This window comes from Lathyrus oleraceus, chromosome 5, assembly GCF_024323335.1.
Source record: "Lathyrus oleraceus cultivar Zhongwan6 chromosome 5, CAAS_Psat_ZW6_1.0, whole genome shotgun sequence".
Classification (NCBI taxonomy): Eukaryota; Viridiplantae; Streptophyta; class Magnoliopsida; order Fabales; family Fabaceae; genus Lathyrus; species Lathyrus oleraceus.
In genome coordinates, this window is record NC_066583.1 from 226,979,839 (window position 1) to 227,003,317 (window position 23,479).

The following is a 23,479-nucleotide window of genomic DNA, read 5'->3' on the forward strand; positions in this document are numbered from 1 at the left end:
TAATTCATTAGTCAATGCTTCTTTTACATTCTTAGGTTCAATCTTGGAGATGAAGAAAGAGTTGGAGATCATATTTATGGATCTGGTGATGTCTCATTCATTTAGATTTCCTATGAAATTTTTAATAGGATGATCTTTCTGGATTCTGATAGGTGGTCCCTCGTTGGTTTAAGGATTTTTCAGAATTTATAATTTCAGTACAAATGTATGACTCCTTGGGTGGGACATTTGTCTTGGGGGGAACATCATCTTCATCCTTAACAACATATTTTTATTCATGGTTGTCATCAATGATAACATTAATGGATTCCATCATTGTCTTGTTATGAATGTTGTACACCTTGTAGGCTCTGTTACTGACAAAGTAACTAAGGAATATCCCTTTATCACTCTTTGTATCCATCTTTCTTATTTGCTCATAAACTTCCAAGATGTAACACTTGTTACCAAAGATATGAAAGCCTTTAACATTGGGTTTCCTTCCTTTCCAAAGCTCATACATAGTAGCTTTGGTTCCAGATCTGATGGTCACTCTATTATGAATGTGGCGTGTAGTGTTCATAACTTCATCCCAAAAATGGTAAGTATGATTATTAGCATGCAACATGACTCTAGCAGCTTCTTGCAGAGTTTTATTATTGCATACTACAACTCCATTTTGCTGAGGTGTGATAGGAGTAGAAAATTCATGATTGATCCCTTCAGCTGAGAAAAATTCATAGAACTTTTAATTCTCAAATTCCTTTCCATGGTCATTCCTTATCTTTATAATCTCACATCCATTTTCTTTTTTAATACGTAGGCATAGCTCTTTGAAAACATCAAAGGTATCATATTTTTCTCTAATGAAGTTAATCCATGTGTACCTTGAAAAAATCCACACACACAAATACACATTTCTTTCCACCAAGACTTTCCAATTGCATAAGCCTTATGAGGTCCATGTGAAGTAATTCAAGAACTTTTAAGGTGGTCAGATGTTGGAGCTTCTTGTGAGACATTTTGGTCTACTTACCTATTTGGCAATATCCATATATTTTCCTTCTTCAATCTTAAGATTAGGTAAACCCCTTATGACCTCTTCAGATATGATCTTATTCACTCTTTTGAGGTTGAGATGACCAAGTTTTTGGTGTCATAACTTTGTTTTATCAACCTTGGATATCAAACAAGATGAGGGATGAGATATCCATATATAGCAATTTTTCTTGGACATGGAACCCTTCATTAGCACTTGTTGCTCTTTGTTGGTGACAACATATTCAGACTTTTTAAACTTCACATCAAGGCCTTGATCACATAGTTAACTGATACTGATCAAGTTTGCAGTCAAGCATTTTACCAGCAGTACATCCTCAAGGACAGGTAAACCTGGACTTACTAGTTTTCCTATGCCCTTGATTCTTCCTTTAGCTCCATCACCAAAAGTGACATATCTATTTGAGTAGGGTTTCAACTCTTCAAGATATGTCCTTTCTCCAGTAATATTCCTGGAACATCCACTATCAAATACCAATCTTCTCTTTAGGAAACTCTAAGGGACTTATGAGCTATAAGGCAATAGACAATTTCCTTGGGTTTTCACTCATTCTTTGCTAGAGTTTTCTTCCATTTCTTTCCTTTGTACCTTGGATGAATATAATATTGAGGATATCCATAAAATTTGTAGCCAAAAAAGCTATTATATGACCATATCTTCCACAGTGGTGACACCTCTAAGATAATTTCTTGTTGCCTTTATTGTGAGGGGACACATGTTGAGCATGATGCCGGGACATTGTTCCTTCATCAGAAACTCAATTTTCTTTTCATGTTCAACAATCTTTTTAGTGGTAAGGTTGACCTTTTTGTTCAAGGAGCTATAATCAAGCCTTATAACCTTATTATCTCCAATTTACAAGATCTTATCATAATCATTATTCAACATATGCACAAACTTTTTCATATGTTCAATCTTGGAATATAACATTATAACTTCCTCTTCCAGACCTGAGATGGTTGAGACAAGCTTCTAATTTTCCTTATGTAGTGCACCTATGGTTTTCTTTTGTTGCTCCATAGTTATGCAACCTTCCTCTCACTTGGTGTATAGAAGCCTATATGGTGCATCTAGTTCTTCATTAGTCATGTCTTCATCACTAGACTGACATTCAGGCACATAATTTCCAGCGAAACCCATCACTTTGTATGTTGTTTCTCCTTCACTTTCATCATATCAATAAGACCATGTAATAGATAATCCATTTTTCTGTTTCTTTATAAAAGTAGGGCATTCAACTTTGATGTGACCAAACCCTTTATGTTTATAACATTGCGCTCCTCTGTTTCTATTAGGTTTGTCTTCATCTCTGGTATTTCTCTAGGGACTAATGTCTGACACCTTGTCTTGAACATTTGTCCTCCATCTTTTATCCAGTATTCTCAAGGCTTTGTTAAACTTTCTTCCAACAAGAGTTATGACATCCGATAGACTTTCTTTAGTATCCTTCTCACCTTGGTCTTTACATTCTTGGAAGCTGGATACAAAGGAAACACCTTTGTTCATCTTTTCTGATCTTCCATTTATAGTCACTTCAAAGGTTTAAAGAGAGTCAATGAGTTCATCAACCTTCAAAGTGCTTAAATCTTAAGTTTCTTCAATAGTAGTTACCTTCATGTCAGATCTCTTAGGAAAGGATCTAAGTATTTTTCTGACCAGCTTCTCTTATAACATCTTCTCTCCCAAGGCAAATGAGTTGTTGGTCATATCACGAAGATGAATGTTGAAATCAGATACGGCCTCATCTTCCATCATTCTCATATTTTCAAACTTGGTTGTGAGAAGTTACAACCTTGACATACACACTTTGGATGTTCCTTCATGAGAAATATTTAGAATTTCCCAAGCCTTTTAAGCTTCACTACATGTATTGACAAGTCTGAACATGTTTTTCAACACCATTGAATATTTCATTCAAGGATTTGTCATTATCAATAGCTTCACCATATTCATCTTTGGATTAATCAGCTTCAGGCTTTAAACCTGTTGTACCATCTTGAGAAGTAATCACATGATGTTTCCAACCTTTAATCACTGTCTTCCAAGTTTTGTTGTATATGGATTTAAGAAAGGCAACAATCTTAGATATCCAATAATCATAATTGGTGTCATCCAAAATAGGTGGTATGTTGATATACCTTTCATCCTTTGTGTTGTCCATATGAACATAAAGTGTCTTCCCAGAAGCTCACCCAAACAGAATAGGGTGTCTGTGTAGTTTCATGTTCCAAATACATTCAGAGGTGTACCCTAATAAGGTGATTAGTTGATTGTCTTATCGCTTTCATTTTCATTTACTTTCATTTATTGAGTGTCCTTCGTGATTGCACATCCCCTCTGAATCAAGTTTGAAATGATTTATCGTTAGCATGCATAAAACAATAGTTATGTTTGAACTTGATCATGATACTTTTATTCAATTGCATGAGTTAGTGGAATAAGAACCATATGTGATATTGATTCAAGTTAAGTGGAAAGAAAAATCACAAAGTCTTTTGAAAATTATGGAAAAATGAGATTTTGTGTGTTTGATTTAAATCAATCACATATCCTGATTTGAATCACTTTGGACAGAGGCAAACCAGAGATTTTCAATAACCTTGATTTGAATCAGAATTTACACCTAATTTGAATCAGGAAATTCTGGGTCACCTCTGCTTGATTTGATTCAAATCAAACTTTACACATGATTCGAATCAGACCATTTTTCTAAATTTTTCTGTTGGCTCTGCTTGAATTGATTCGAATCAGAATTAACACTTGATTCGAATCATGGGGTCTTGGATTAGAATCAGACTTTGTTCTTGATTTGAATCATATGAGAAATGGGTCAAAACTTTGTTTTCTTCTTCTTCCACTTCACTTGTTCACTTGACTCAAACCATCAAATGCTCTTGATCCAAATCTAACTAACTTTTTCAAGCATTTTTAGTGCTTAATCTCAAACACATATAAAATTATTTGGTTATCGTTTTTTGAGTGTAAATCTCAAAATCAACATTGTGATTTTCTGTGAAACCAACAACCTTTATTTTTGAAAGTTCATAAACTCTTGCAACGAAGTTCTTTCATCTTCAACCTCAGTTTGATTTCAAATCTTGATAATGAGAGATATGTAATTGATTGGGGTAGACGCTATCTTGAAACTAATTGTTCTTGAACATTTTGTAGAGATTGTCAGGTAGCTTGAAAGATTGAGGTTGTTATCATTGGTGCTGACAAATTCCAATGAAAATAACGAGGTTCTTCTCTGTAGATTCCCTTAGTAGTGATTGTGTGGAAGGCTATGAGCAAGGCAGAGTTCTTCTGAATTCTTGGAATATTCAAGAAGCGTAAATGGGTGATTACAACACACGAAAGCTTGAAGCAGATTAGTGATATTGAAAGATTCAAGAAGCGAAAATTGAGTAAAGATTATGCAGAATAATTTGGAATTACACTGTATACAAGTCAAGATCCAGATAAGAGGTTTATTTTTTTCTCAACATTATTATGGATTGGTGATTGTATGAACTCTTGAAAATATTTGTCAAACAAAAAGGAGCAATGTTGGTTCCAATGGGAAACCATTAAAGAGTGCATGTAGGCAAAGTGAGGACGAACGTCGGAGCACTATAAATCTCGATGTCATCTCTCTCCCTTACTCTTGCATTTAATTTTCGTAGGATTTACATGCTTAGGTATTTAAATTCTAACGTAATTTATCATTTATTCAATTGATAGCGATTTATTACAAAAGCTTAGATTTTGTTAGAATTGGTGATTAGAAAGTTAGCGGTTTAATCGAGTTGAATTGGTGATTAAATTATGAGAAACAGTTGAGGTTAGAATTCATTTATATTAAATCATTGTATAAATACACCTCATGTAATATATAACTGATTCAATTGAATACCTTTTGTATCACCATAAAACCATCTTTGGTGTTTGTGAATTGATTTAGTGTTAACGTGATCAAGTTTTGAAAAGTATATTTTTCATATTTTTGCATCAAACTTTCTGCACGCACTTTTGAAAGATATTTGATACTCCGATTTGGAAAAGTTGTGGAATTTTTTTAATAAGGGTCTATTCACCCCCCTCTAGAATGTTTTTCTACTTCCATATTCTCACCCAACAATTGGCATCAAGAGCTAGTCTTTTGATAGTTTCTAATCGACATCCAAAAGTTGTGAATATGGCGAACGATGATGATCCTAAGGGAGCATATAATAGAGCATCTATTTTCAAAGGAGAAAATCATACTCATTGAAAAACAAACATGTATGTACACTTATTATCAGTTGATAAAAACCTATGACGTTCCATCACTGAAGGACCATTTATCCCTATGGGTGATAATGATGTTGCTAAACATCCTATGGATTGGACGGATGATGAGACCAAAAAGGTATTATATGATTTGAAAGCGAAGAACATACTTATCTCCGCTTTAAGAGAGAAAGTATTATAATTTCACATCATATGAGTGCTAAAGATATGTGGGACGCTCTCCAAACTCTTTATGAGGGAACGGATGATGTCAAGGATTCTAAAATCAATATGTTTAGGAGTTTGAACTATTTCGTATGGAACCCGAAGTATCCGTGGATTCCATGCAAACTAGATTCCTCCGCTTAATCAACAAACTAAGCAACTTGAATAAAACCTTTTCTAACAAAGATTGTACTACCAAAATATTGAGATCTGTGTACAGGGGGTGGCAACCAAAGGTTACCGCTATAAAAGAATCTAACGATCTTAGTACTTTGGATATTACAAAACTGTTTGGAAAGTTAGATGAGCATGAGAATGAACTGAAACAACTCACCCATAGAAAAGTAAATAGAGAAGAAAAAAAGGAGAAAGGTAAAGAAGAGAAACATGGTCGTTTTTTTTAAAGCTTCGTCATCTAAAGAGAAGAAGTCAAAGGAAGAAAGTGATAACTATGACGAAGAAGCTTCTAAACAATAGGAGATGGGTTTATTCATTAGACGTTATAAAAGATAATTAAAGAGAAACAAGCTCGAGCATTCAGATAAAGGACTAGTAAATTTCATAAATAATCACCTGCCTAAGAAAGAACACAAGAAAAAAGATGATGATATCATGAGTTACGAATGCGGAAAATCGGGACATTATAGAACCACTTGCCCAAGTCTCACCAAACATCATAAAAACTAAGATAAGGAATTCTACAAGATGAAATGAACAATCTCCAAAGGCCGTAGAGTCTATATTGCGTGGGAAGAAAAGGATGAGAGATCATCCTTCGATTCTTGCTAAAGTTCAGATGATGAGTGTGCCAACTTAGGTTTGATGGCACGTAAGAAACGTGAAACTTCAAAGGTATATACATCTGAAACTGATAACAAATATTCATATAGTGAATTGTCGAAAGTATTTAATGACATGTAGGCAGATTCTATAAATGCGTTTAAGAAAACTTCTCTCTAAAAAGAAATGATTTTAAAACTTTAAAAGGAGATAAATCATCTTAGTTGTGCCTTAGCATCTCTTAAAGAAACACATACATGTCTAGTTGATGAGTGTTATAATTTTTCGCATACTTTAGTTTAAAGGATAGAAAAAAAGTATAATGTATTACTTGTCCATATTTAAAAATGAAAATTGAAACTCTCCAAGGACAACTAATTCACTATCTTGTATTTGTTCTAGATATTCAAGTGATAGAGGGACGATTTTCAAGGAAAAACACTCATGCCATTAGAAGAAATAGAAAAGGTATTTCATCCAAAGCCATTTGTCAATATTGTGGTGATAAAGGTCATATTAAGCCTCTTTGTCATGTTAGGAACGTTCAAGTTCTTAATGGTAAAATGACATGGATTCCTAAGTGTACCTCAACTAACCCTAAAAGATCCACTAGTTAGGAACCTAAATTACCTATTTGTTTGTCGCAAGAAAGTCTTGTCTCTGCGAAAAGATTATGGTTTCTAGATAGTGGATGTTCAAGACACATGACGGGAGATAGTTTCATGTTCATCAAGTTCGATGAGAAGGAAAATGGCCATGTCACATATGGGGACAATACGAAAGTTGAAATTCTTGGGGAAGTTATTGTGGGAAATCCCTCTATAACTACCATTGAAAATGTGTTTTAGTCAAAGGGCTTAAACACAACTTACTAAGCATTATCCAATTATGTGACAAAGGGTATTCCGTATTTTTTATACTCTTAGTTGTGTGGTTGAGCATAAGGCAAGTAAATACCATGTGTTTAAGGGTTCTAGGATTGATAATGTATATATGCTTAATCTAGATGACGTGTCAATGCATGAAACTAAGTGTTTAGTAGCCAAGGGTGAAGATTATTGGTTATCGCATATACGCTTAAGTCACGTACATTTCGACTTGTTAAATAAAATAACATCCAAGAATCTAGTGATTGGTCTTCCTAAAATGAATTTTCTTAAAAGAAAAATTATGTGATGCATTCCAAATGGGAAAGTAAATGAGAGTGTCATTTAAATCAAAGAAGGTTATTTTGACATCAAAATCTTTTGAGTTTCTCCATCTAGACTTGTTTGGCCCTTCGCGGACAAGAAGTTTATGAAGCAACTATTATGGGTTTTTGATTGTTGATGACTACTCTATATTTACTTGGACATTATTTTTAGCCCATAAGGATGAAACTTTTAAGGCTTTTGTTGATTTTTCTAAGTTTGTTCAAAATGTTTTTGGTTTAAAAATTATCACTCTCGTAGTGATCATGGTGGTAAATTTGTTAACCATCAATTTAAAAACTTTTGCACCGAAAATGGGATTGCTCATAACTTTTCATGTCTGAGAATCCCACAACAAAAAGGTGTTATTGAGCGTAAAGATCGTGTTTTAGAAGAATTGGCCCAGACAATGATAAATGAAATGAGCCTACTTAAGTCCTTTTGGACGGATACGATTAATACTGCATGCCATGTCTTAAACAGAGTGGTCATTCGACCCATCCTAGAGATGACACCATATGAGTTGCTTAAGAGTAGAAAATCTAATATATCTTATTTTCGTGTTTTCGGTTGCAAATGCTTTATTTTAAATAAAGAAAAGGATAATCTTGGTAAATTTGATTTTAAGTGATGAAGGGATATTATTAGGATACTCATCTACGAGTAAAGTTTATTGGATTTACAATCATAAAACTACTTTTGTAAAAAAAAATCATTCATGTTGCTTTTGATAAGTCCTTACCCCAAAAGACGGGGAATGGTATATGTTATGATGTTTCAGGTATAATAACAGAGAAGTCGATCAAACGATAAAATTTCCAAAGAGCATCATACTCCTTCAACAAAGGATGAATGCATTAAGGAAGATGAAGAGGAAAACTTACATAAGTATGAAAAACAAGAGACCTTGAACCAACTGCCTTAAGATTGGATAATCTCAAAAGATCATATGTTAGATCAAATTCTGAGAGACATGAAAAGAGGTGTAAGTACTAGATCACGGGTTAATAATTTTCGTAAGTATTCTACTTTCATTTCTCAAATTGAACCTAAATCAATATTTGATGATTTACTTGACGAGGGATGGTTACTTACTATGCAATAAGAACTTATCAAATTTAAACGTAACGACGTTTGGGACCTTGTTCCGCACCCAGTTCATAAAACTGTCATTAGCACAAGATGGCGTAGTTACTAAAAATAAAGTAATATTAGTGACAACATGATATAGTCAAGTTGAAGGAATAGACTACGAGGATATTTATGCTCATGTAGCTATTCTAGAAGCTATTAGACTCCTTTTGTCATTCACTTGCTGCCTGAACTTTAAGTTTTACCAAATGGACGTTAAATCTGCTTTTCTAAATGGCTATATAAACAAAGAGGTGTATGTCTCATAATCTTTGAATGGGTTTTGAGGATCACGATAATCCTAATCATGTTTTTAAATTGAAAAAAGCCACTTATGGTCTCAAACAAGCTCCAAGAGTTTGGTATGAGCGATTGAATTGACTTTTTTATCAAACAAGAATTTAATTGTGGGAAAGTGGACAAAATAATAAAAAGCATATTCTTTTAGTTCAAATTTATATAAATCATACTATTTTCGACTCTACCAATGAATCTCTTTGTCGAGAATTTGCAAGTTTTATGCACGGAGAATTTGAGATGTCTCTTATGGGAGATCAAACATATTTTTTGGGATTGAAAATCAAGCAAGCCAAAGAAGGCACTTTCATAAGTAAAATGAAATACTGCTTAGAGCTTCTCAAAAAGTTTGATACGATAGATTTGAAGTGCATCTCAACATCCATGGCCTCAAATGTGTTTATTGACAAAGATGAAAGAGGAGTAAATTTCAACATAACTAGGTATAGAGGTATACTCGGATTCTTACTTTATTTAACCGCGATTAGGCCAGGTATCATGTTTATTGTATGCATGTGCGCTAAATATCAAGCATCACCTAAGAAATCTCACTTTAAGACCGTAAAACGTATTTTGAGGTATCTTAAGAAAATCTCCCATCACGGTCTTTGGTATCCTAAAGGTAGTGTTGTAGCTTAGTAGATTTTTATGATTTCGATTCCACAGTGCTATCTGTCACTTATTTGAAAGTTGCTTAGTTTCTTGACAACGTAAGAAGCATCATAATGTTGGTCTTTCTACCGTCGAGACTGAATATGTAGCCGCTGGTAGTTGTGCACAAGTCTATAGCTAAAGCAACCACTACTAGATTATGATTTAAAACTTGGTTGCGTTGCAATTAAGTGCGATAGTACAAGTGAAATAAGTCTCACTAAGAATCAGGTACTTCATTCACTGACCAAAGACATTGAGATCCGACACGATTTTTTTTAGAGATCAGGTGATAAAAGGGGATGTTTTTGAATACATTTACACTAAAAATTAACTTGATGTCATTTTTACAAAATCTTTGTCTCCGGATCTTTTTCACTAGTGATTTAGAAATGTTAGTCTCTTCGTGTTTTAAATAGAATGAGGATTTTATTTAATTTCTTTTGTTGTATATTTTGTTTTCACTAACACAATTTTATTAGTTTATAATATATATTACCGCTTATAATTTTTTATTTACCAAATGAGCCTTAGGATTATTTGATGACCATTGTAATAATAAAATGATAGTTCCACCATGAAAGGTCGATATCTACACTACAATTCTCCCCACAAAGAATGTTTCTTTTTCAAAAAACTCAACAGAAACTGAACTCAACAACTTCTTGAAAGATTGAAAAAAAATATAAATATCATACAATAAATTAATTCACAAATTTCAACAATTACAAGATTGGACCATCATTTCATATGCACCAAAAACTCACATAAATATCACTTCAACCAAGTACCTACAAATTTTCTTACGACTACCTTGTTCATACACTAACAATAATATCTCTTACACGCTCTTCATCCATTATCTCTTCTTCCTCCATATTCCAATGCCGCAAATTCCTATCAGCTCCTCCAACCATGTTTCGTCAACCTTCTTCTATTCCATCAATTCCCTTCCTCGCTCCAAATTTGCCACCACCGCCAACGTTTCTCCAACCTCTTCTTTTCGCGTCTTTTGCCAAACTCAATCCAAGGTAACAACTAACTACTTCTATGATAAACTTGTCTGCAGTACTATTCATATACAAGTTGCAAGTTTTTCTGCATATATAATAATTATATATCAGTATTATATTTGTTATTTTTCTTATTTTGTTTTATTTTACTTATCTTGGAAGTTCCAACAACAAAGTTTTGTGTATATAGACAGAGAACACTGAGATAAGAAGATTTTCACCATTACTAGAAAGTTCTGGTAATGGTGCCATGGCTTTTGATGATTGGAAAGCAGTTCCTGATATATGGAGAACTTCTGCAGAGAATTTTGGTGATAAAATAGCTTTGATAGATCAATATCATGATCCTCCTTCAACTATGACATACAAACAGGTTTTCTTTTTCTCTCTGATTCAGTTAGTGTAGAGTTTGGTTCAAAGTAGATGAAACTATCTACACAGAAAGAAAGGGTAGGATGCAATATGCTTCCAACTAATTTTCATATTTTATTAGGGGATAATAAACATTTCCTGTGTTTTGAAAATAAGCACTTGATTTAATTAATGATCTTTGTGTGGTTTGTTCTGTTTTATTTTAAGAGATATATGGTTGAGTTTTATTGGTGGTGGGACATAGATATCATATAAACAATTATCTTAATCTGTTGCCACAATTGACTCTTTTTTTTTTTAGTTCCATACACTTAAACATGTCATCTAACTTGTGGAATATGAATGTGTTCATTTTGAATCATTGATTGTTAGAATTGTATTTTGTAATTTATGAAGCTAAGATATATAATAGTTAGAACTTAGCTACATCAACAAGAAAATTTATAATAAAAATATATGCAAGTATTTGTAAGAAAATGCATGGTTCATTCTTCATTAATATATGATAATAATGATCACAATTTTAAAAAAATATATATATTTAAAAACACACTAGTTTAAAATGTAGTGACAACTTTATATGGATCTCAAAACCCAAATTTCAGTCCATTTTTTATCAGTGCTATTATATATAAAAATCAACAACTACCACCAAACATAGTCCCACTAAATAGGATTGACTATATGGATAAACTTTCGTCATAATGTTTTATCAAGGACCATGTTTGTATCCAAATCATTAATCTCAAAAAAATTCTTAATAACTTTTTTTCATAGTTTTTCTAGGTTCTTCTCCACCTCTAGTTATTTGACGTCTCTACAATTAATCTACTCTCTTTACCACATAATCTACCTATCTTATCTCTACATGCTCAAACCACCTATGTTTATTTTTCACAATCTTTTCTACTATTTGTGTTATCCCAACACTTTCTAATAATGTCATTTTTAATCTTATCATGTCTAATCTTACCACACTTGCTTTATTTTCATGTTGATTTTTAAGCGCCCAACATTATGTCTCGTAGAACATCGCAGGTCGCAATCTGCTAAAACTTTCCCTTCAACTTGAACGGTACCTTTGTGTCACATAACATCTCTAAAGCTCTCCTCCATTTGAGTCACCCCACTTGATTTGATGTTTTGCATCCCCTTCTATTTCTCCATCGTTTTGTATTACGGATCTAAAATATTTAAACTGCATAACTAGTGGGATGATATGATCTCCAACTTTCACCTCTAAGTTAGAAAAGCTTCTTCTTTTGCTGAACTTAAATTCCATTATTTTACTTCTGTCTAGACGAAAGTCATGTGTTTCTAAATATCGTCTCCAAGTTTTCAACCTCATTTAAATCCTCCTTCGACTCTCCAAATAGGATGATATCATTTGAAAAAAGTGTGCATCTCGATAATAGTTCTAAGATGTGTCCCATGAGTACATCCAAAATTAAAATAAAAAGATAAGGACTTAGGATTGAACCTTGATGCAAACCTATTGTAATGGGGAAATCGTCCATCTTTCCACCCTTTGTCTTCGTACCTAAAAATCACGACTTCTAAATTTAATAATCAAGAAACAACTTTACCAACCTTATCTCATATTTTTTATACTCTTCATGTTTCATAGGATATGTTTCTACATGTTTCAATTTGAATCAAGTGAGAAACTTATCCTATGAAATTTCATTCAGTTGCATGCTATATGTCAATTTTTCTTATCAAAATTTCAGTTGGAAGATGCAATATTGGACTTTGCTGAGGGATTGAGAGTTATTGGAGTAAAACCTGATGAGAAGATTGCTCTTTTCGCTGATAACTCATGTCGCTGGCTCGTAGCAGATCAAGGTGTGCAGAACTTTGTATACTATTTTCAAAAACATGCTAGGTCATGCATGATATCTCCAGTAATAGTTATTATCTTTTTAATCACATCCATGCTATGTTTTTAGTCTAGGCATGATGGCAATTGGAGCAATCAATGTGGTAAGAGGTTCAAGGTCATCAACTGAAGAACTGCGGCAAATATACAGCCACTCTGAAAGTGTTGCACTAGCTGTAGACAATCCTGAAATGTTTAATCAGATTGCAAAACCATTTTATTCCAAGACTTGTATCAGATTTATTATTCTACTATGGGGAGAAAAATCAAACCTTGTCAGTGAAGGAAATAAAGAGGTGCCAATCTATACATTCATGGAAGTCATACATTTCGGGCGAGAAAGTCGCAGGGCATTGTCTGATTCCCATGATGGAAGTACGCCACCTGCGCTTCTCTATGATATTTATTTATTTCGCGAATATTCAAAGGAACAGTAATCAGGTTCACTATAAACTCATCTACGATGTGATTGCAGGACAACATTACAAGTTTGAAACAATAAAATCTGATGACATTGCTACTCTTGTGTACACAAGTGGTACTACTGGAAATCCAAAAGGTGTTATGCTAACCCATCAGAATCTTTTGCATCAGGTTTGATAGCAAATCTCTCAAACTTAAATGTTATCAACTGTGAAATGTTTCTGGGCTTTTAATCAATTCTTTATATCATGTGTTAATGAATTTCTAGATCAAACACTTATCAGATGTTGTACCTACTAAAGTTGGGGATAGATTACTAAGTATGTTACCTCCCTGGCATGCATATGAAAGAGCTTGTGAGTATTTCATTTTCTCGCGCGGTCTAGAATATATTTACACTACTGTGAGAAACTTGAAGGTATTATTACTTTTCATCCTAAGTTTAGACTTTCACACATCATAAAATAACACACATGGTTTCATTTGATTAATGTGATGTGTTTTATTTTTGTTCTAGGATGATTTGGGAGTTTATCAGCCACATTTGATGGTTTCTGTTCCTTTAGTTTTTGAAACTTTGTACAGGTAACCCAATTTCCCATGAATTGTATGAATATATTGTTAGTAAAATAGTAAAATTTGTTATTGTTTCTTGTTCTTCTGTAGTGGGATCATGAAGCAGATATCTACAAGCTCGCGTATTAGAAAGCATGTTGCTCTCACATTCATAAGGGTCAGCTTAAGATACATGGAATGTAAGCGAGTTTATGAGGTATGGTCATCATCTCTATAATCATATTTCACATCGTTTTCAGATTATGATTATTTCCAATAGCTGAAACAAACAGTTAACAGATAAAGAGAATCCTAGTAAAAGATAATTTTTTTCATAAACAATTTGAAACAAACAGGCTTTAATCATAGTAATTCTATTTCTGATTAATGATATGTTTGCAGGGTAAATGTTTAACAAAGAATCAGAAATCACCTTCATATCTCTATGCAATGTTGGATTGGCTATGGGCAAGAACTATGGCTGCAATATTATATCCAGTTCATATGCTGGCAAATAAACTGGTTTACAGTAAAATCCGTTCAGCCATTGGAATATCAACGGTATTGTATTTTGTACTACTATTACTTGTGATTTGGAAATGTATCACTTTTCTGTTCACAATAATCGAAACCTTCCACAGGCTGCAATAAGTGGTGGTGGTAGCTTACCTTCTCACGTCGACAAGTTTTTTGAGGTTTGATGTTTCTCACCTTTGTTACTCCAAAAAGGAATTTTATTTTTGGCATTCTTCTCACATTTTCTTGGTCATATGCAGGCTATTGGTGTGAACTTGCAGAACGGATATGGTTTAACAGAAACTTCACCTGTTATTGCTGCTCGGCGACTTGGTTGTGACGTAAGCCATAAATTATAAACTGCATAATATAAAGCCAAGTATTCAACATTGAATTAGTGATATGGACAAGTTAGTGGTTATAATTACAGGAAATTCTCACCCCAAGATCTAGGTTTTGTGATTGAGTTAAACGCATTAACTCAGATTCTAAGATGGTATGATTGAACCATTCATGTTATCTACGCATCAAACTCAATAGTCATGCGATAGGACTTGGGTATTATGGGGTGTTCAAAGTCTCATATCAATAGTATGGAATGCTCGGTGGAATATTTAAGTGGCTCGGTTCTTCTCCTTTGATAGCTAGCTTTTAAGGGAGGGTTCCTTAAGTGCTTAGATACTAATCACTCTTATGGGTATATGCATAACTTTATAAACCGGTTATACGAGGTTGAGTTAGACCTAAAATCTAGGATGTCAGAAAAGCGTTAAAACTAACAATCACTAGGTTTTGTTCAGAAATTTACAGACTAAATGAGTCTATCTAGAGTTTGGTATTCGTTATAATTACATAGTTTGCATTCTTTAAATTAGTTTGTAATTTTAGTCTTCCAAGAGTACTGTTTTTATCTGATGATGCTTTAAATGCTATATTTTAAAGGTTATTGGATCTGTGGGGTATCCACTAAAGCATACAGAATTCAAGGTTGTAGATTCTGAAACTGGTGAAGTTCTTCCACCTGGCTCAAAGGGAATTTTGAAAGTCAAGGGCCCACAATTAATGAAGGGATACTACAAGGTAATCTTCTTAGTTAAGATGTAAGGGCTTATAAAAGGCTCAAGTTGTGTCAGTTACATGTCTTTATTCTTGTATCAGAACCCTTCAGCTACAAATCAGGCCATAGATAAGGATGGCTGGCTGGATACTGGTGACATAGGTTGGATAGCTCCCCGCCATTCAGCTGGGCGGAGCCGTAATTCTGGTGGTGTAATTGTCGTTGAAGGCCGTGCTAAAGACACCATTGTGCTTTCATCAGGTAGAACAGAAGTTTGTGTATGGTAATCTTTGAATCCTATATGTAGTGTCCCTCCCTCAATGTTGACCATGGGTTTGTTCTCCTTATGAAAGTACTAATCGCATGTTTCAATAAGAGAAGGTGAAAATGTTGAACCGGGAGAGCTTGAAGAAGCTTCCATGAGAAGTAACCTCATACAACAAATTGTTGTCATTGGCCAGGTGAATTTAAATCTTGATGTCCTAAAAAATTTATGTTCAAAGCCTACATATATAAACTGTATAAAAGATATTTATAAATTGCAACGATTTCATTTATTTGGACGTATAGGATAAGCGACGTCTAGGAGCTGTAATTGTTCCTAACAAAGAAGAAATCTTAAAGACAGCAAGAGAATTATCAATTATAGATTCCAACAGTTCAGATGTCAGTCAGGAAAAAGTGACCAGACTAATATATAATGAATTAAAGACCTGGTAAGATCCTGTCTTTTGTTGTGAGAGTGGAACTAAATACATGGTCAGAGGTGTTATGAATGGGAAACAGATCAAATATTTTTTATCTGAAAATTGAATCTTTCCTCATTATCATGCAGGACATTAGGGTTTCCGTTTCAAATTGGGCCAATCCTTCTTGTAAATGATCCCTTCACGGTTAGATTGAACATCACAGTAATGTATTTCTTTATATTATTTAATAACAGAATTGACATATTTGGTTAATTTTTACTATAATGACAGATTGATAATGGGCTAATGACACCCACGATGAAAATTCGAAGAGATAGGATTATGGCTCAATACAAGGACCAGATAGAGAACATATACAAGTAAACTTACCTAATGCCAATGGTATGTTACGATCAGTTATAGCTCAATACAGGGTCAAATGGAGAACCTATACAAGTAAACTTACATAATGCCAATGGTATGGCACAATAGACTAATACTAAGGGATAATAGTTATACCATTACCACAACATTTTATGATATTGATAGTGACTCATGTAACTTCTAACATATTAATTCTCTCTTTTCATTTAAGATTTTTGTTTAAATGTGAAAATTTACAACTCCTCGAAGGGATGCTTAAATTACACTTCTTTCACCAGTTTAAACAAGTATTATAGTTTTACTTTAGTTTATTTTAACATACATTTTTAATCACATTGAATGACTGGACAATCCTTCCAGCAATTTCTTTTTATATTTATTACTTGCAATGGCATAAGCATTGGTAACTAATTTTCATTTTATTGGCTTTGGAACTTCATCCAAAATATTTATTTCATCTTTTATCATTCCATGGTTGATATAGTTGGGGCTAAAAATATATGTTAATGATACTAGAAATCACAAATAGAGGGGAAAAAATGAATTAAATTGTAATACATATTTACTTCTCGGATAACAAACTTGCAGATTTTAAAGAAAAGAGTGCACCTTAAGTTTATTTTAGGGACAAGACTCGAGTGAATACACTATCCAATCGTATATTTTTTATATTTTTTGTCTCTGAATACGTGTTATATTACATTCATATCCCAAACTGTATTGGTTCCTTCTTGTTATTAATCTTAAATTGGATATTGACTTTAAGATTTCAAATCAAATTCTGTAAAAAGATTTTAGCTTAATTTTTAGAATTAAATTGATTTTAAGATTTTAGAATATTTCTAGTAAGTAATCCATATTCATGTTTCTTGATATTAAAGTTTCACAAAATAAAAGCATCTCAGTTTGGTTCAGTAGAATAACAAGCTCCAACAAGTTGTTTACATACCTCAGCAAGCAGAAATAAAACAGAAGTTCTATTCAACAGAAGAAAAGGTATAATAAAAGAGTACCTATAAGACTTACCTCGCCAATTCTTTTCAAGAAGTACTCAGAACATTATGCAGGTGAAGGGCAAAAATATAGAATATCAAACAATATTGATATTGAGTTCTTCAATCAGAGTAAAAACTTATTCCTAAATTTTGGTGCTCTTCTCAGTCTTCCTGCTATGACATATAGAAGCAAAGAACATGATCCAACATGAGTTCTTGCACACATAAGTTAACCCATAAAATATTACAAAACAAGAAGGCCCTTAACACAATTTTTGTCAACTCTTGAGCACATGTATCATGTCAAATGAATAGTACAGGCCATGCATAAGGTTGAATACCCATAATAACATAGACCAGGCTCTTAGAACATATAAACACCCAATTTGACCTTTAATAGCATGTAATGTTATGTTTTGCACCTCACGCTAGCATTCTTCAACAGTAAGGGCCGTTGTTCAAAGTCAAATCTGTGGAAATTCTCTCAAGTCACCAGAAGTCATTACATGAACAATTCCCATCCTTAAAATGGTGATATCTTTTGAGATCCCGAACATAAATTTCCCTACTAGTTATAGTGCTGATGAGCTTCAACACAGTGTGACAATCTCCACAAACACGAAGATTTTTCACTATACGTATAGTAGTCCCTGGAACAGCCTTAAGAAGCCCATAGGCCAGAGCTAACCTTTCACTATGCCAGAAAAGTTGTCTTTCCTTCTCTTGTTGATCCATGTCATGTAAAACTGAGCTAGTATCAGGAACATAACCCCTTTTCCTCATTTCTTCATCTAATTTCCTCATCAAACCTAGAATCTCATCTTTCATAGGTTGAGATGCCTCTCCGGCATAAAACACCTGGCTTTCCTTTCCTAAGTCAATGGAGCTATAACCTGGCTCTTTTCTAACTTCCTTGACCACCATTAACTTCCGCACCTTGGAAACATTCTCCCACATACCAGCTCCGGCATATACATTAGATAACAGTATATAGCTGGAAGGGTCTTCTGGTTTTAAGTCCAATAGACTATCAGCAATTCTAACTGCCATATTAATGTTACCATGCTGCTTACAAGCACTGAGTAATGCAGCCCAAGTCGGTTCATCAGGTTTGAACGGCATTGTTCTGATGAGATTCTCTGCCTCATCAAGGTATCCCGATCGACTAAAAAGATCCAGTAAACAAGTATAGTGCTGCAAAGACGGTCTAATTCCAAAGTCTCCGATCATAGACTTGAACAAAGCACGGCCCTTGCTAACTAGACCAACATGACTGCAGGCATAGATCAACCCAACAAAAGTCACCTCATTTGGTTTAACCCCGGCTAAAACCATGTCATCATACAAAGCCAAGGCCTCCTCAGCCAGCCCATGCTGAGCAGTGCCAACAATTATCGAAGTCCAAGAAACAACATCCTTTCTTCTCATCTCACAAAATATATATTTAGCAGCAACAAGGTCACTGCATTTGGCGTACATATCTACAAGTGCATTACTTATAAACAAACAAGACTCATAGCCAAGGGTTATGACTACACAATGCATCTGTTTTCCAAGCTCCCAAACAGCTGAATTAGCACAAGCACCAACCACACTAGAAAGAACTAACGGGTCAGCAATACTAACCCCTTCACCCCTCATTTCAACAAACAAGTAAAGCGCATCAGTTGCATTCCCACTCTGAACCAACCCAGATATCAAAGCAGTCCAAGCATACAAATTCTTAAACGGAGATTGACGAAACAATCGTAAAGCCTCAACCTTTCGTCCACTTCGCGCATACCCAGATATCATTGCAGTCCAAGAAATTGAATTCAACGTAAAAATCGAATCAAAAACAGCACGCCCATAATCAGGCAACTCAAATTTGGCATACATATCAACAAGGGAAGACTTAACAACATCATCTTCAGAGTAAGGCGAAAGCAAGAAACGAGCATGAAGTTGTTTCCCTTGCTTGATATAACCATCACCCAAGTTAGCACAAGCCTTGATGAGGGAAGAGAAAACAAAGTGATCTGGCTGCAACCCTTCATTGAGAATGGAACGTGAGATGGATAAGGCTTTGTATGGGAGGTTGGAGAGGTTGCAAGCGGAGAGAACAGTAGCCCAAGCAACATGGTCTCTGTGAGGCAATGAGTCGAACAGCTTGAGTGCATCTTGGAGAAGACCACATTTGCCGTATGAATCAATGAGAGTTTTGGGGAATGGATCGTGTTGGTTAAAACCAGATTTGATGATTTGTGCGTGAAGTTTCTTTGCAATGAATGGGTTCTTACGTGCGAAGGAGAAGAGTTGAGATTTGAGTGCGAGTGCACTGTGAGAGTGAGAGAGTGACATTCATCAACTATCAACGTTGTTGTTCGTTATTATATTAACATCGGTTTCGTATCTAAATAGATTAAGAAAATTAATTGAAAATTAATTTAAGAACTGAAAAATAATTTAAAATTTGAAAATTAAATTAGGTTTTATAATGCTTTTATTCCATGTGAATATATCATTAAAACAATAAAAAAACATATTTAAATAACTAACTGAAATTAATTTTTATTATATGTTATTGAATTTTTTTGGTTTTAAGTAATTTGTTAATTGTTCAAGTATGAGCTTTCTTAAGGAAAGTGATTTTTCTAAAGCATGTGATTTCGAAATGTCTATTAATGATTGATTTTACTAAGAAGAAAATTTTAATAAGAAGAAATATTTAGGTTTTTTTACAAAAATAATCCAGTTTTTTAAGGAAATTCCCAAAATACTCTTGGTTTCAAAAAAATTCTCAAAATATCTCACTTTTAGGAGGAGTCTCCAATTGAATTGGCGACTCCTCTTAAAACTTGAATGGAGGCGCCAATTGGATTGGCTAGGACAGGTGCCCTAACCTATCCAATTGGCGCCTATGTGTAGGTTTTAAGAGGAGTCGCCAATTCAATTGGAGACTCCTCCTAAAATGCATTTTTTGTCTTATAAATAGATGCGTTGTGTGACCAATTGTTCCACATCTCATATAATCATTTGGCTATCATGTTTGGTGTTCGTCGCCGATACGGAAAGGTGATTTATGCGAGAGACAAACCTCAAATACTGACGCTGTTTTGGAACATCACCACGTTCGATCAACTGAAGAGGGAGTTGGTTCGATGTTAGATGGGAAAATACCAGATGGAGAAAAATCAGAAGTATTGAGAGACTTGACAGTATCTTTGGTTGGGTGCGAATGAAGACTGATAAGGATGCTAGGGAAATGATGTTCGGTCGAGACGACATCAATTTGATTGTTGTAATCAGTTAGAAATATTTATGTTTTCAGATGTTTTGTACTGATGTTTATTGTGAAACTCGTTGTGACAGGAACTTAATGATATATAATGATTGAATGTTACAGAAATACAATGTTACAAAAAGCTTAAGACCTAGATGATGCTCCTCGATTGGGACAGTTGTTCTTGTTGTGTCCTGGTTGACGACAGATACTACATAATCTTATCATTTTATCTGTGGAATCCATCTCTGTTCTGATACGTGTGCTGTTTGGCCTTCCTTTCTTCTTTCTACGCATCTCGTCATTGTGCCAAACAACATCTCTTTCATATGGAGGCCAGTAATCCTCCATTGGTAGTACTGAGAAGCTTTGAGTATATACATTCATGATGGTGTTGGCCTTGTACACATCAGATAAATGGTTGTAAGCGTCTTGATGAGTATAAGCGCATGCTGCAATGACATGGGAGCAAGGTATGCGGAAGGTCTGGAATTTTCCACAATCGCACCAACTTCTATTTAGTCTAACAGCGTATGCTAAATATGGTCTCCCCTCGTTGTTGCCCATTGTTTCCTAGACGCTGAAATTTTGTCTATGACGGTCAAAGACTGTTACAGCGTGTGTGGTAGCTTTGATGTTCTCCTCTTTCATGACCTTTATGCAACACTCACTGAATACTTGCCCGGACATTAACACTGCACTCCATCTTTCACCTCTGGTTGCGAACATAGAAGCCAACCTATAATAGATTGATCTTACCAAGGCGGTTATCGGCAAATTTCGAATTCCTTTGAAAACCCCGTTCATGCATTCCACAATGTTTGTTGTCATGTGGCTCCATCGACAACCACCGTCAAATGCCCTTGTCCACTGCTCTACTGGTATGTTATTTATCCATCTCCCTGCGTCTTCATTAGACAGTCTAATTTCATCACGATAATATTGAAATGACGGTTGAGTTAAAGCATACCCAGCATTCACCACCTTCTTGCGAAGATTCTTATCTTTTATAGCACGCATGAAGTTTTGTGCAATGTGTCTGATACAGTAGACATGTGTAGAAGGAGGATCATGCCATCCGTTGTCATGGTTGTTGTAGGCACTCTCAATGGCAGCATGTCTATCATAAATCAAACAGAGTTTGGTTTGTGGAGCCACATGCGTTCTGAGATGTCGAAGAAAGAAACCCCATCCACCAGCCGTTTCACCTTCAACAAGAGCAAAGGCAATGGGGAAGACATTGTTGTTGCCGTCTTGTGCAACCTCCATGAGCAAAGTACCCTTGTATTTTCCGTATAACCAAGTGCCATCAATTTGAATAATAGGTTTGCAGAATGTGAAACCTTTAATGCATGGGTCAAATGTCCAAAAGAGACGGTGAAATATTCTATTACCTGTAGCACAGGTTCCGTCTGGCATCATTGCTGGCATTGTCTCCATAATTGCCACAGTTCCTAGGACATATGTTTTTAGTGCCCATAAAAACCGTGGCAATTCCTTGAATGAATCCTCCCAGTTGCCGAAAACCTGTTCAACAGCCTTTGTCCTCGCAATCCAGGCTTTCTTGTAAGATAGAGTATAATTATATGTTGTTCTGATATGGGATATAATTATACTCACCTTCACTGATGGATCTTTATTTACCAATGGCAGAATGTCTTGACATATCAAAAATGCGCTTAGTTTACGGTTATCTTGTTCAACGTTAGTTGCAATGCAACTATGCGGTGGGTCTATTGAAGCGATCTCCCAAGAGTCGTTTTTCTTCTTATAAGACGCAGCCAAACGAAACTTACAAAGCATATTACGACATTCGATAACATACCTTCTAGAATCAATGCGTTTCACTGTAAAGTCAACAGAGTTGTTCATGTGGAATTTTTTGATTGCCAGAACACATTCTTCTTTGGTATGAAACATGTCTCCCACCTTTAATTCGCCTTCTGATCTCGGATACGGATTATAGAAAACACTGTTGGATGTTTCATCGTCGTGAAGATCCATATTTGTCATATGTTCAGGCGGATTGTAGACATGACTAGGAGGTATTGGTGGTAGTTGATCATCATCTTCATCGTCGTTGTTCAGCATGTGATCAACCTGTATCTCGGTCTCCTCTTCTTCTTCATCAACAACATCGACTTCTGCTTCTGCTTCTGGGTTGAGTTCATCTGACCATTGTGCATCATCTTCACCAGCTTCATCCTGATCGGTTAGTTGAGACTGTTGAGATGGTATACATGGTTGAAGAGTAATGTAAAACTCGATACAGTTGCAGCCTGAATGTTCATGACTAACAAACATGTATTCAACATCTTCATCGTCTCGTACCCTAATGGGGAAATACTTGCATTGACCATTCTCAAAAAATATTGGATTTTGATATGTGATCTTTGACACAATACCCGATCCTATAAAGGATTGTATTCTTTTTTTCAAATGCAAGAAGGTTGCATTTCTCCTGATCGTGATTCTAATGGTATCAGTGTTTCGAAAACAAAAACCATGTAGCTCAGACTCGAATGTTTCACCGTTGCAGTGAACGTTGACATTGTATAGTGATGAAGATGACATTGTGCAGATGAAAACTATTTTCTTACTATAGATGAATGTGAGTGAAGTGTCTTGGATGTTGATAGTAAGACACTTAAATAGATGGTATCAGTGTCTCACATGCTAGCTAGTTCGGAGTGACGTGTCGGACATGAAAGATAATCTGAGATGACGTGTCGGACATGCAAGCTAGTCTGAGATGATGTGTCAGTCATGC

At 34.8% G+C, this 23,479-nt stretch overlaps 2 protein-coding genes across 5 annotated transcripts; one reads left to right on the forward strand and one right to left on the reverse strand.

Annotated features, from left to right (window-relative positions):
• Positions 1–10,362: 10,362 nt before the first annotated feature.
• LOC127083171 (pentatricopeptide repeat-containing protein At4g14050, mitochondrial) lies at positions 10,363–19,826 on the reverse strand. 3 transcript variants are annotated; one of them, XM_051023417.1, is made up of 4 exons: positions 17,479–19,826; positions 12,735–13,014; positions 12,430–12,489; positions 10,363–10,662 (listed from the first exon to the last, which is right to left on the reverse strand). In XM_051023417.1, the coding sequence occupies exon 1, from the start codon at positions 19,785–19,787 to the stop codon at positions 17,937–17,939; it is 1,851 nt and encodes a 616-aa protein (XP_050879374.1). In that variant the 5' UTR covers positions 19,788–19,826; the 3' UTR covers positions 10,363–10,662; positions 12,430–12,489; positions 12,735–13,014; positions 17,479–17,936. The 3 variants fall into 3 exon arrangements, with proteins under 3 accessions (XP_050879374.1, XP_050879376.1, XP_050879375.1); XM_051023419.1 differs by lacking the exons at positions 12,430–12,489; positions 12,735–13,014; XM_051023418.1 differs by lacking the exons at positions 10,363–10,662; positions 12,430–12,489; positions 12,735–13,014 and adding an exon at positions 14,548–14,682.
• LOC127083170 (probable acyl-activating enzyme 16, chloroplastic) lies at positions 10,392–16,729 on the forward strand. Of its 2 annotated transcripts, XM_051023415.1 has the most exons (17): positions 10,392–10,595; positions 10,768–10,950; positions 12,680–12,794; positions 12,904–13,203; positions 13,304–13,422; positions 13,520–13,669; positions 13,769–13,836; positions 13,918–14,023; positions 14,209–14,367; positions 14,448–14,501; positions 14,583–14,663; positions 15,265–15,402; positions 15,481–15,640; positions 15,761–15,840; positions 15,950–16,095; positions 16,215–16,272; positions 16,360–16,729. In XM_051023415.1, the coding sequence occupies exons 1-17, from the start codon at positions 10,449–10,451 to the stop codon at positions 16,450–16,452; spliced, it is 2,157 nt and encodes a 718-aa protein (XP_050879372.1). In that variant the 5' UTR covers positions 10,392–10,448; the 3' UTR covers positions 16,453–16,729. The 2 variants fall into 2 exon arrangements, with proteins under 2 accessions (XP_050879372.1, XP_050879373.1); XM_051023416.1 differs by lacking the exons at positions 10,392–10,595; positions 10,768–10,950 and having other exon boundaries at positions 12,899–13,203.
• Positions 19,827–23,479: the final 3,653 nt, after the last annotated feature.

Bases quoted from the DNA above. Each gene is read 5' to 3' on its own strand.
- LOC127083170 (XM_051023415.1), top strand. From the start codon at position 10,449: ATGCCGCAAATTCCTATCAGCTCCTCCAACCATGTTTCGTCAACCTTC. The intron at 10,596-10,767 runs GTAACAACTAAC...TTGTGTATATAG, and splicing joins TTTGCCAAACTCAATCCAAG to ACAGAGAACACTGAGATAAG. The intron at 15,641-15,760 runs GTAGAACAGAAG...CAATAAGAGAAG, and splicing joins CACCATTGTGCTTTCATCAG to GTGAAAATGTTGAACCGGGA.
- LOC127083171 (XM_051023419.1), bottom strand. From the start codon at position 19,787: ATGTCACTCTCTCACTCTCACAGTGCACTCGCACTCAAATCTCAACTC.